Here is a 13,185-nt window from a genome sequence, read left to right as displayed (position 1 = left end):
TGAGCCTCTGTGTGTAAAATACGGTGTACAGTAGCACCAGACTAAGAATGAAAGAGGCTTACAGCTTTATTACAACATGAAAATATATGTTTACTCCACTGGAACAAACATCTAAAGAGCTTTGTTTACTATTCAATCCGGGGGAAGATAATCACAAAAAGTCCTTATAGCAGTAATACACTGCTACAATCTCTCAATTTGTTTAATTGATTCTAAATTCAAGCAGCTTAATCCTGAATCTAGTCTACAACAATTACCACATTAACCTTCCTCACTAAGAAGAGACAACACATGCAGCCATGCGTCCTTAGAAGAACCCTGAACTGATTTGTCCTGAGCAGCACTCAGTCATTGTTAAGGAGTGTACTATATGACTGCAGGAGCTCCCCGCCTTCATTCTCCTGATAGCAGGATTAGCTGGAGGGTGAACCCATTTGGCATCGCCAACGCTGCCGCCACAGTCTCAGCACTGTGAGAACTAAGCCGTGAAATACTGATGGGCTTAGACCAATTTATAGTCTGCCATCTTGGATCTAGCAATCATAGCAGACAGCAGCTTAGCCTTTGTGCCAGTTGGGTTTACTGTAAGCATGCCATCCGATGCCACCAGCCAGGCTTCACAGTTCAAAGGGTAATCTCTAGACAAGTGCTCTGCTGCGTTGTGCTACAACATCATAACAATGAGGGACATCCAGTGTTAAATGGCTTGTATCAACAGGAAATTTTGCTTTACTAAGCACAGGTTCTTTGAAGGGGGCCTTATTAAAAAACTTTAAAATATCTTCTTTTTTATACATGGAAAATCAAAGATGTTTACAGTGCAAATGACAGATGACAGACAGATTTTATATATTTATATGTGAAGTTATTTGGTCCATTGCTGATATTCACCTCTACTCCTCTGCCTTTGAGTGCTAAGTATTCAAGTAAATTCAATACATTCCATTTAGGTAATCCAAATTTACTTGCATAACATCATGAAGAACATTATTCTTACCCTGAGGCACAGCATATTTGAAAAAATGATCAAAACAGAACAGAAGTGATCTGTAATGTATTTTAATTGGGATTATCATAGAAAAGCACTGCAAAGTATCCATGCTTGATGGGTTTTTATGTTGTCAGATCTTATTTATCTATCTGCCTTCTTGTTTTCTGTAGTTTCAAGCAGTCAGTCACGTTGTATAAAGAGCCTGTTTTCAAATTTGTTACCATAAGTGTGATAATTTGCAGCTTATTTATAGCAAAGTAACTCTTCTCTTGGGATTCAGTGCCGTGTTTCTGTGATTAGAACAGATGCTTGAAGAGCCCTTACTTGACCACTCAATTTATTATGACTATGTTTTTTAATCTTATTCTTCAGGTCCTCTGTGCCTTAGGAACTCCGAGTGACGCCAGCTGATCTGCATCAACACGTTCTCCTGATCTCTACTGTCTCCCTAAACCAGCGGAGCGTGATGAGGTTGGCGGGGAGCCTGCAGCTTGTTCTGTTTTTGGCCTTGACCTCCAGGGCTGCAGGCCTCGATATCCCTCTGGAAGGTAGGAGTGTTACTGAGGGTAATACTTACTGCTCATTTATTCTCCAATAAATATAAAGAGTGGATTTACAAGGTATGTCCGACATGCAAGGCAAGACCTACTAAATGTAAGCACGATCTTATTTGTAATTTTAACTGATTACTCAACGTGCAATGTTTAATTTCCTCTCTCTGTGTTCTGAATAACATAACATCTGTCAAAAATATGTGTTCGTTTTTGGATGTCCAACCTATTTAAGTATAAAGTAAAGTATGAGGTAAATACTTTAGAAGTGTTGTTGCAGCTGAGGTTTCTTTGTTTAGGGCTAAGAATGCTTTGCAATCACGTCCTGGTGTGCTATTTTAGTTCAGTGTCTATCTAAGGCACCTCGTTTGTCCAGATTATGCAACATTGTTGGCACACAACTTTGTCATGTTGATGATTTCTCAGTCTGGGTTTCATACAGGGCAGTTGGAAAGAAAAGGAAACGATAGAGAAAAAACACAAGAGAGTTGTTGCACTAGCAAAACATTTACATTTAACATTTCTGTGCTAATTTTGTGTGTTTTTGTCTTCATATTGTAGTGGAGCAGGTTCCAACCATAACAACTCACACATCGAGTCCCGTTATTGGCCTTCCTTTTGACAACACTGTTACTCTCAGGTGTGAAGCCAAAGGCAACCCACCACCAGTGTAAGTGACATCAACATGATCTGTGTCCTATCTAACTGTGCCAAAAGATCATAGCTTTGATCACTTGAACAAAACATGCTGTATATCTGTGATTCATTGACCCACTGTATGTTTTGCTTCAACAGATACAGATGGACAAAAGATGGCCAAGACTTTATCGCTCCCCATCTCTCAAAATCCAAAGCCAACCCCAGTGATGGCACTTTTGTGCTCTACAACAAGCAACTGGTCCAGTTCAAGGGCAAATACCGGTGCTATGCTTCCAACAAGTTGGGAACTGCCATGACAGAGGAGATCGAAGTGATAGTTCCTAGTAAGTAACCTTTAGTCTGTTATGTGAAATTGCTGACTAATGCTTTTCAGAGTCATAATAAAACTGTATTTTCTTTCAAATTTTCTTGATAAAGTTTTCATTTTATTTAATGTCTGTGTCTTGGATAGATATCCCTAAGTTTCCAAAGGAGACGATTGATCCTATTGTTGTTGAAGAGGGACAGCCAATTGTCCTGAAGTGTAACCCTCCAGAGGGCATGCCCCCACGTCAGATCTTCTGGATGTCTATTGGTAAGCCTTGAAGTAACTGTTAAAGTATAGAGTAACACATCAGTAACAAATCATACTCTGAAAACCACGCCCACCAGAGGGGAAAACAATCGGTGCAATAATATGTAATCAAGGGCTGACACGCTAACAAAACACTTGTAGCTAGCTAAAAACATTAGATTTCAGCATGTAAAAGGATTATTGTAGCAGAGAGGAAAAGGTAGTTTATAGCATATGTTTATAGCATATGTTGAAACTCGTTACATTAAGATGCAATACATGAATGCAAGGGCTGACATCACGTCTACAGTAGAGATAGCACAACTGTATAGCAAACCCCACTACAGAACAGGCTAGCATGACACTTTTCACAGCTGATATGGCGAGTACAGGTTGTAAACATTGTTGAGGAAATAACACATGGGCACTTTTTACAGTTAGCATTTCAGCTCAATGCAGGTTAGCTATTCTGTGATTTAAATGTCTATTACAAACACTGCAATACCTTTCAGTTAAACAGCTGTTCTGTTTTTACTTAAAACCTGCGTGTTCTCTGTGACTAGCAGTGTGTCCAGGTGTATGTCATTTTTACGGAGGTGTTTGAGCTGCAGGCTGTCCGTGCAGCTCATGTCGGCTCTGCACTGCATGGTGCACAGCCCTGTAATGTTATCCACTTTTGTCTTCTTAAACTCTCAGTTTTTCGGTTCGGCAGCTTATAAAAACTTTGTTCTGGGTTGGTTACTCTGCTGGTTGTGCATCCCACCACACAGCAGCTTTTAGGCATTTTTCTGTTGTTTGCTAGCAGAAAGAAGTTTCTATGGGGCTTTTTTCCTCTATCTTTATTTAAGAGTGGGGTCTTTCAATTTGACAGCATGATTTATTGACTTCATGTTCAGATTTATGTAATTCTTTCCCTTAAAACCCTGCCCTCGCACCCACTGCTTTTTTGTGCTACAACCCTGTCAAAATTTCCCAACCAACAGAATGCCAGGTGTAGTGTTGAACAAAAAAATGATCCCCTGCCTCCTTGTGGGCACGTTCGCTTTACTTCTTAGAGCGTCCCATATGGGTGGTTACTCTTTAGCCGGGTTCATCCACTCCTACCCTTCAAGGCTTTATTAAATTACTTCCTTTGCTTTCTTGTACAACTTTTGGAATAAATAGGACAGTTAACATATATACCAGCGTCTGTAATTTTTACTATAATTGCTACATATAGTAGCTGTATAGTACACTGGAAACGACGTCACCTTCATGACTCAGAAGAGGGAGTCTAGCGGATCACCAAAGTCAAGGACCTTGAGTAAGTTTTTTATGTTAATGGTGCTACTGCTTCCTTCAAAGTGAACTGGTTAAATTATATTTGCAGCACATATATACGTCCATGATAATAGACATGGCTTTCAAGTGTTGTATGTTACATGAACACCGTTGGTAGGCAACTAACAACAAAATGGACAGCAAAATGAACTAGCTAACATATTAAGACAGTAGAAAAGAAAAGTAACTTTAATGAGCTGCTACATTTTTAAAACAGTGGTGAGGTCATGTATCGTGTTGTTATATCGAAGAGTCGTCCTTCTCTTCAAATGCTGTTCATTGTTGCTTATTGAAAGTTACTTTTGTTCTCTACTTACGTCTTAATGTGCTGGCTAGCATTTCTTCCTGTTGCTGTTGGCACTTTTCTCATTCCTAAATAATTGAAATACAGATACAAATATTGCTAGTTGCCTAGCAACAGTGATCATGTTATGTAAACACTTGAAAGCCAAGCATAATATCAAGGATGTATTCTTGTGCTGCAAACATAACTTAACCAGTTCAATTTGAAGGAAGTAATAGCACCATTAACATAAAAAACTCACTTGAGGTCCTTGACTTTGGTGATCTGCTAGACTCCTCTTCTGAGTCGTGAAGGTGATTTTGTTTTCTTCTCTAGCACACTGACAGGAGGCCAGAGTGCTATATGGCTTCTATATGTAGCTATTATAGTAAAAAGTACAGATTCTGGTATATATTTTTATTCCAAAAGTCATACAAGAAAGCAAAGGAAGTACATTTAATAAAGCCTTGAAGGGTAGGAGTGGATGAACCCGGTTGAAGAGTAACCACCCATATGGGACGCTCTAAGAAGTAAAGCGAATGTGCCTGCAAGGAGGCAGGGATCATTTGATTGGTCAACACTATATCTAGCATTCTGTTGGTTGGGGGATTTTGACAGGGTTGGTGCAACAAAAAATGCGAGGGCAGAGCAGAAATCTGAGAGCAGACATTTCACGAGTGCACAGAAGCAGCCTGAGTGTGAGGAGAAAGGCTGAAGCTGGAGCAGGAAATCTGTGCAAGCAACAATATATGTGAGCGCAAGCATACAGTTTGAGCAGAAGCAGAGCAAATCTAAGCACAAGCAGGGACTATTTGAGTGTGAGGGCAGGGTTTTGAAGAATTACAAAAATCTGAACATGATATCAATAAATAATGGTCTCAAATTGAAAGATCATGCTCTTGAATATGGGAAAAAAGCCCCATAGCTTGTCATTTATATGGTTGGTTCATGGGTGGCAAAAACACTCACCCACAACTGCAGAGCGCTGCTGTAGGCAAATGTTTTGCCAAGGCTTCAGTATGCTATAAATTAACTAAGTTGTACATCATGTTATCCGACCATGTCTAAAGTGGTGGAATGGTCACATTGGAAAGCAGGGCAAAAAGCCTGTCATCACTGCATAAGGTGGGTGTGATTGACTGTTTTGGAAAAATTACAAAAATTGTAGAAAATAACCCCCCTGCATCTTATGTCAGGATAAAGTGTTTCAGATGCAGTTAGACGATTCAACAAGCACTTAATTTGAAGCATAGAGCGGCCTCCACTGTTCATGAGTCACATCTTTGTCATTGTGCTGGCACCTTGAAGTGCTCTAGGCTGGGATAATGTCAATAGTTTTCAGGTTCGTTTGCATCACCCTCCTAAAGTTTCTCACAGATGAAAAGAAAGAGCTTGCGACACACCATGTATTTTGGCAAAGGCACATGGCTGTTGGCACCCTAAACTAACCTTCAGTGAAGTCAGCGGTAACAATAAGAAGGGCGGTCAAGGAAAGGTACACACTTCAGTCTCACAAGTTTACCTCACATAAGCACCACTACTGAAGAAAGTGATTTACTGTGTAAAAGGCCACCTCTGTTCTGTCTGAAGTGCTTTGCCAATAGGGGCTGAGTTTTCTGTCCTACCCTAAGAAAGCTCCTCAAACAGCACCAACAAACCTGACTGACGTCAGAAAGATGGAAAGACGGAGGGACAGAATTAATGAATACACTTTTCTGTTTTTATATGTTTTTCTTAGTCATCATACACTTATATTTCCACAGATTGTCACAACAATATGAAATAATAAAATATACTTGAACATGTACATTAGTCTGTCTGAAAAGTACAAACACATTGTGCGTTCTGTATGCAGCCTATGTGCATGAGTGTGAAAAATATTGTTCATTTTGTATTAGTCACCCCTCTTTCCCTCAGGTGTCATGTCACATAAATTAGAACCAAATATGTGTTTTTATGACTTCGCCTTAAACACTGACAAAACAACCAGTGACTTAAAGCTAAGTCTTAAATGAAGCTGTTAAATACTGTGAATGGGTTGCTGAAGGAGTGACACAGAGCTTCAGTGACCCGAGACTTAAATAGCGGCTCTATGTAAACCAAATATGCTGTCACAGTGAGTTCACAGGCTCCATACAAGGAAACTCTTTAGGGCATTTCCATTAAAGTCTATAGCATATATGAGGCTACATTGTGTTGCAATTTGTTAGCAGGTGACCTGAGTCTCATTGTGAAGTTGTTGTTGAAATTATTTTTATTTTATACTTTCGACCCTCTGGTGCCCCCGATGAATGTATTTGAGAATGTGTGCGAAAATCCAATTTGTGTCTTCTTACCAGCCACAATACAATATATACATATAATGTTGACATTGATAGTATATCACTGATGAAGAATATGCTCTTTTTCAGATCTCCAGCACATTGAGCAGGATGAGAGGGTTTCCGTGGGCATTGATGGCAACCTGTACTTCTCTAATGCCTTACAGAAAGACAGTCGTCCGGACTACTGTTGCAATGCTGCCTTCTCCAGGATACGCACCATCGTCCAGAAGACCCCCATGGCTGTCATGGTCAAGAGCTGTAGGTTTAAAACATAGTCTGTGAGATTTTTAACCCAAATACAACTGTTGGACAACAGTAGCTCACTTGTTAATTATGACAAGAACAGATCCCCGAGAAGCTAATGTGATACATATCTACAAATACACAGCAGTAAAGCCCACTTTTGCTCTACCAAAGGTGTAAAACGACATTTGAATGTTTTTCCAGGTGTTTGTTTCTGGCATATTTTTACTGGTATTCCCCTACCACATACCAAGGAGCAGGGCTTGTCTTGTCATGTTCATGTGGTAACTGATATGACACTGGATTGAGCAATACATGTACTGTGAAGACTAACCATCGCTACCACAACAACCACAATTCTCACACTACATTGTTTTTGTTCCAGTGAAACCTGACAATCAATCTGCTGATAGCGGCAATGCCAGTAAGTGATTTCACCACGTCAAAGCCAACAAAGCCTTCATAGTAAAAATGAAAACATGTTTCACATTATGTGACTCTCTGTTGAACAGACAAAACAATCAGCCTTTAAGTAGGCAAATAGCTGCAGTTTATAAGATCATTGATTAAAATTATACATATGAGTGAGGAGGACTGCTCTCTCTATATTCAATGCAGCTGAAGCCCCCCCAATGAGAATACCCAGCCTGCTGCTGCCCTCTGGTGTTCAGTCGGAGAAAGTGCTGCTCAAGGGAGAGGAGCTGCAGCTTGAGTGTATACCAGAGGGATTGTATGTATCAATGCTGTATCATCAGGACTGCAACCACATTATCACTGATATATATATATAATATAATATAATCATATTTGTCTGCCATTACGGCTCATAACATGTCCTTGTTTCATTTTGTAGTCCAACTCCAAAGATAGAATGGAGGAAAATGGGAGACAAGCTGTCTACTCGGACAACATTTAACAACTTTGGAAAGCTGTTGACCATATCTGCTATAGAAGAGAGCGATGAAGGGAAATACATGTGTAAAGCCAAAAATCCCGCTGGAGAGGCTGTTCACTACTTTGATGTAATAGTGGAAGGTAGGTCAACATCAGGAGCTAATTATACTTGCGTTTGTTTTCTTCAAAGAGAGAGAGATGACAGTTGTTTTGACTCAAACCAACACAGCACTTCTTAACATCTCCCAGAGCCTCCAAAGTGGCTGACAGAGCCTCCTCAGAGCCAGCTGACTGTGATTGGGACTGATGTTCACATCAAGTGCTCGGTCAGTGGAAAACCACTGCCAGACATAACGTGGAGGAGGAATGGAGAAATTTTCGAAGGTGAGTGACAGTAATTCTAGTGGTGGTTTTATGCATCTTTTGCCACCGGGCAGGAGGACAGGGCAGTGAGAAGCTACACCAACCTTCAACCACAGAACCCCGAGTTCAAGTCGACAAGCAGATAATTGTTCTTCAACGCTCGTGAGACATGCTTGACTCCTTGACAATTTCAGAATTTAAAATACAGACTATACCAAACGGAAGTGTTAATTAACATATTTAACATTCTACTATGTGACTACTGACTGGGGTCCCTGGGCACCCCATGAATAAACTGCTATAAGAAACAACCATCATAGCCAAATGTTAACTTCTTTCCTCTCAAAACATTATTAGTTGTGTAATTAATGTCACCTGAAAAAAACTTGGTTGACATTATTATTATTTTAGGAAAATTACAGTTAATTTGCATATTGTGTGAAACAAAGCCTTCAAAATGATTGACCGAGTGCCGCCCCTCCCCCCCCCAATAGTGTGTGATACTTTTAATTAGGACCCATGGCAAACATGAACCCAATAAATTGGGTACTTTTGACTGGAGTCCCCCAGGACCCCAGTTCATTGTTATTTTTAAAAAGCACCAATTAAAACAGAAACTGAAAACAATTATATGAGGTCATTGGGAACAAATTGACAAAGTCATGAAAAATTGGAATGATAGAATAAAGCACCTGTGAGATATGACAATAAGTAAACCTCTGGGGTCTGTGGGGAGCACGGTTGGTAGAAGGTTAAAAATAAAAGTTGTCTTTCTTTACTGGTTATAAATAATGTAAAATGTTAGAAAAATTGAGATTTACAAAATTATATGTAGAAATGTCCTGATAAGAATTATTATGTAATATATTTAAATAGGAAAATGTGTGATTTTATTCATCATTCATAACGAGTTGATTCCTAGTGAAATGTACTGTTCAAAATCTACCATCATCATCATCATCATCATCATCATCATCATCATCATCATCATCATCTCTGATAGTAAAGTTTATTGTTCATCTAACATGTCCTGTGTCAGTCTCTACATATCTCTTTCATAAAAAACAAAACAAAAAAAACTGAGGGATGATCACTAAAAATTGTTTGTTCATATTAAGTGAAGAAATATTGGCCAATATATTTTTCAGATATTTTTAAACTTTCAAATATTGATCTCATAATTAACCTAAAAAACATATTGGCTGTGCTTTAGTGTGCTGCTTGTGAAATGAGCTTCATGTTATGTTTTTATGTTGCTGTCAGATGACCCTCTGAACAACAGGCGGGTGCTTGATGACACTGTGGTGCTCCACAACGCCATGCCAGGGGACAGTGGCGTCTACCAGTGTGAAGCCTCCAACAGGCATGGCAGTATTCTGGCCAACGTTAACATCATGGTCATGAGTGAGTATTACAGTCACAGGCCAAGGACATAATTATTACATCATACAAATAATGGTCACTTAATCATGTACAACTGAGTCTGTGAATTGTTGTGTAGTTTGTGTGGACTCAATAACGTCATGCAGGCCTTCAGATTTTGAGGTGGTGCTTTAACTTTACAAACATCCAACATCTTTCTGATCCTATGTCCCATTATCAGACGATGTCAAGTCCCAGAATTCATATGGGCAGCAAAGTTTTTCAGTCTTTAATCACTAAATTTTGTGATAACACATATCATTGTGATATATTTTTAACTATATCACTGTCTCTTCATCTTCTTATTGGTTGACATCAGCTGACTAAATCTTATCGTTATTGTTTCATTCTTGAGAGATCATATATACTGCACTGCACCTAAATCCTTTGCAGTCAATCCTTTCTGAGATTATAGTTTCAGTATATCTAGCACCAGCATTTAAACACAGTCAAGGTTGTTTAAATAACGCATTTCCATGACATTCAGTTCAATATCACTTATTATCATTTTATTACCGTGTGCTTTATGTATATGTGAGTCACCGTGTGGAGGAGGAGATATTGACTTAAATGGCAGTTTACCTAATAAAGAGAGTGTCACCTCTGTTACACTAGCTTCTCTTTCATCTTTCATTCAAACCTAAGAATTAATTTGTTAGCATAACAAAAAAACACAGCTCCCATTAAAATATCTCAGCTTGGTATTGTAGCGCTACTTATGTCATTGTAACTTCCTTTCTTCCATATCCATGATATCCAACAACACTCTCCACTCATGTCATTTTTCTAATTTTTTAGCTGTAATTTCTGCCGTCTAAAACGTCTGCACCGCTCAGCCCTCTCTGTCTTGTTGTTATTACAGTCATTCAGGGCTGCAACTAAATGACTTGCTTAACTGATGAATTGTTTGGTCTATAAAAAGTCAGATAATAGTGAAAAATGCCCATTGCAATTTCCCAGGTTATTCAAATTGCTTGGTCCAATGCCCAAAGATATTCTGTTTACTTTCATAGAAGACTAAGAAAACCAGCAAATTGTCACATTTTGGAAGCTGGAAACACAGAATTTTTGACATCATTGCACACAAATGACTTAAATGATTAATTGATTATCAGAATTGTTGCCAATTAATTTGCTGTCAATTTTTTAACAAGCGGGGGCCCTTCAACACGCCCATCAAACGTCGCAGTTCATCAGTTTAACCAGTGTCTTAAAAAAAAAACCCTAAATATGAAATGAACAACATTACAAAGTTTAAGTTCATAAGTTTATGCTTCAGATTTTTGTAATTCATGTAATTTCAAATGTTAAAGTTCTCTTGTATCTTGTAAAAAACATTTTAGCTAATCTCTCCTCCCTCCACGTGCTCTTAGATATGGCTCCTCTGATACTGACAAAGGACCATCAAGAGTACGCTGTGGTACAAGGAAAGGACATTGTCATGAACTGCAGTGTTTTCAGTAGTCCACCACCCACCATCTTTTGGTAAGTGACTACCATGAACATCAGGAATTTGTCCCAGTGACATCTGTCACAGTACATTTTGACACATGTTGTTAAGACAAAAGAACCTTACACCCTCATTCAGTGTGATATGTTTTCTTCAGGTAATTATGGTTTTATTCATACATTTACATTACTGTATATCAGTCAGTTCTGTGCAGCTTGCAGATGTCTGAGCTATAGTCTAAAGAATGAATCAGGTCACATATTGTAACACTGCAGTGAGTCATGCTATTAATCCCACACTGCTTCAGGTGTCTGTATGACAGTCTGATGTTGACACTTATGTCTGTTTAATGAGATAATCCTCTTCCGTTCCTTGAAATTGGGCTAATTAAATCCTATTAACTAGCACTGCAGCGCTGCTACAGCTCTACAAAAGGGAAATAGGATCTTAGACAGTCCATGAAAAAACACTCTTAACTTTAAAAAGACCCTCAGAATATTAGGATAGCAGATGATTCATCAGATGATCCTTTCCATCTTTTTTGTTTCTAAGCACTTCTGCTGTCAGATAAGTTGTATGCACAGTCTTAAAGAGGTCTGAAAACTTCCTCTCCTAGGGCCAGAGATGAGACTCCAGAAACCATCACGGGGGAACGTTTTTTTACCCTCCAGAGCGGATCATTGCAAATCACCAGTGCAGAAAAAAACGACAGTGGGAAATACGTGTGTGATGCCATTAACAAGGAGGGCAAGGCAGCTATCACTGCTGTGCTGGATGTAAAAGGTATCTCAGCAACATGATTAGTGCTTTCCTTAAGCATGAGTAAACCTATCCATTACACAAGATTATTCATTAAAGGGGCAGTTCACCTGAATGACAAATAGACCTATTGTCTGCCCAAAGTTTTAAAGTTTTTAGTGACATTAGGGGGCTCTAGAGATGGCCAATGTCAGACTGTCAGATGGTTGGTTGGTCCATTACTTTGGTCCAGACTGAAATATCTCAACAATTATTCAATGGATTACAATGAAATTTGTTACTGGCATTCATGTTCCCATTTGATGAATTGTAATGACTTTGGTGAACCTCTAACTTTCCATCTGGCACCATCATCTGACCAAAATTGTCTTTGTCTTTGGTTTATGCTAATTAGCAAATATTTTCATGCTAACATGCTAAACTAATATGATTATTCATTTTACATTCTACGCATCGGCATGTTAGCGTGATCATTGTGTACTAGCATGCTGTCATTAGCATTTTCCTCAAAGCACCGCTGTGCCTAAGTACAGCCTAACAGAGCCGCTAATGTGGCTAAGGACTCTTCTGTGTGGCTAGTCTAGGGGTGGGGAAAAAATGTTTCTGTAATTCAGATGAACTGCCCCCTTAAAATGATAGTAATTTATATATAAATTAAATAAAAGTGTGGTTGTGTTATAACCACACTTGGATTAGAGGTTTTGTAGTGAGGTCATGGGTTTTTGCACGTTGTTTGTTTAGGTTGTATTCAAATAAACTTTAGATGTGGAATAGGACAGGTTAAGTAGATTTGTCGTTTCTTTTTTTTTATCATGCTCTGCTTTGTTTTTCCCTATGTTTTATTTTTTTAATATACAGTAATGTATTACAGCAATATTGTCTGTGAGTGATGGAATAGTTAAAAGAAGGTGGTCTGTTACCATTAGGTCCTTTCATCTTTCATTGATGTTATAAGAGGATGCAGCAGAAATAATGATATCATACAGCATATTGAGAAATATATATTTCACTGACATGTCATAAATGCAAATTACCATGGAAATTTATTGAGCAATATCAAGACATTTCCATTTTATTACTCATTTCACTCGTTTCACTCATGGCTTTTTTTTTAATCTTTAGACCCCACAAAAATAATAGAGCCACCTCAGGATGTTCAGATCATCAGTGGGACCACAGTCCAGTTGATGTGCCAGGCAGAGTATGATAAAAGCCTGCAGGGCACCTTTGAGGTGCTCTGGAGAAAGGATGGGGAGGAGATCCCACTTTCCTTTGAAAATTCCAGGTGGGTGGCTGTGGTTTGATAGTGTTTCCATTGGTCTTCAGATGTGTGTGTGTTTAAGACGGCATTTTCAGTTTCTTTATCTGTATA

At 38.8% G+C, this 13,185-nt stretch overlaps 1 protein-coding gene across 9 annotated transcripts in view; it reads left to right on the top strand.

The window, feature by feature from the left end:
- The window catches only part of LOC122982437 (neural cell adhesion molecule L1-like protein), a 54,632-nt gene that overhangs the window by 16,157 nt on the left and 25,290 nt on the right, over positions 1-13,185 (top strand). For all 9 annotated transcript variants that reach the window (XM_044351706.1, XM_044351709.1, XM_044351708.1 and 6 more), the window contains exons 2-14: positions 1,364-1,539; positions 2,104-2,212; positions 2,338-2,525; positions 2,654-2,776; positions 6,770-6,940; positions 7,311-7,349; positions 7,544-7,655; positions 7,779-7,960; positions 8,069-8,203; positions 9,446-9,586; positions 10,978-11,089; positions 11,671-11,837; positions 12,936-13,098. In XM_044351706.1, coding sequence (XP_044207641.1) covers positions 1,458-1,539; positions 2,104-2,212; positions 2,338-2,525; positions 2,654-2,776; positions 6,770-6,940; positions 7,311-7,349; positions 7,544-7,655; positions 7,779-7,960; positions 8,069-8,203; positions 9,446-9,586; positions 10,978-11,089; positions 11,671-11,837; positions 12,936-13,098 — 1,724 coding nt within the window. In that variant the 5' untranslated portion in view covers positions 1,364-1,457. The remainder of the gene's footprint in view (positions 1-1,363; positions 1,540-2,103; positions 2,213-2,337; positions 2,526-2,653; positions 2,777-6,769; positions 6,941-7,310; positions 7,350-7,543; positions 7,656-7,778; positions 7,961-8,068; positions 8,204-9,445; positions 9,587-10,977; positions 11,090-11,670; positions 11,838-12,935; positions 13,099-13,185) is intronic.

Source organism: Thunnus albacares, chromosome 5 (assembly GCF_914725855.1).
Source record: "Thunnus albacares chromosome 5, fThuAlb1.1, whole genome shotgun sequence".
NCBI classification, from domain to species: domain Eukaryota; kingdom Metazoa; phylum Chordata; class Actinopteri; order Scombriformes; family Scombridae; genus Thunnus; species Thunnus albacares.
The sequence above is the reverse complement of the archived record's forward strand: the minus strand, read 5'-3'. Positions and strand labels throughout refer to the sequence as shown.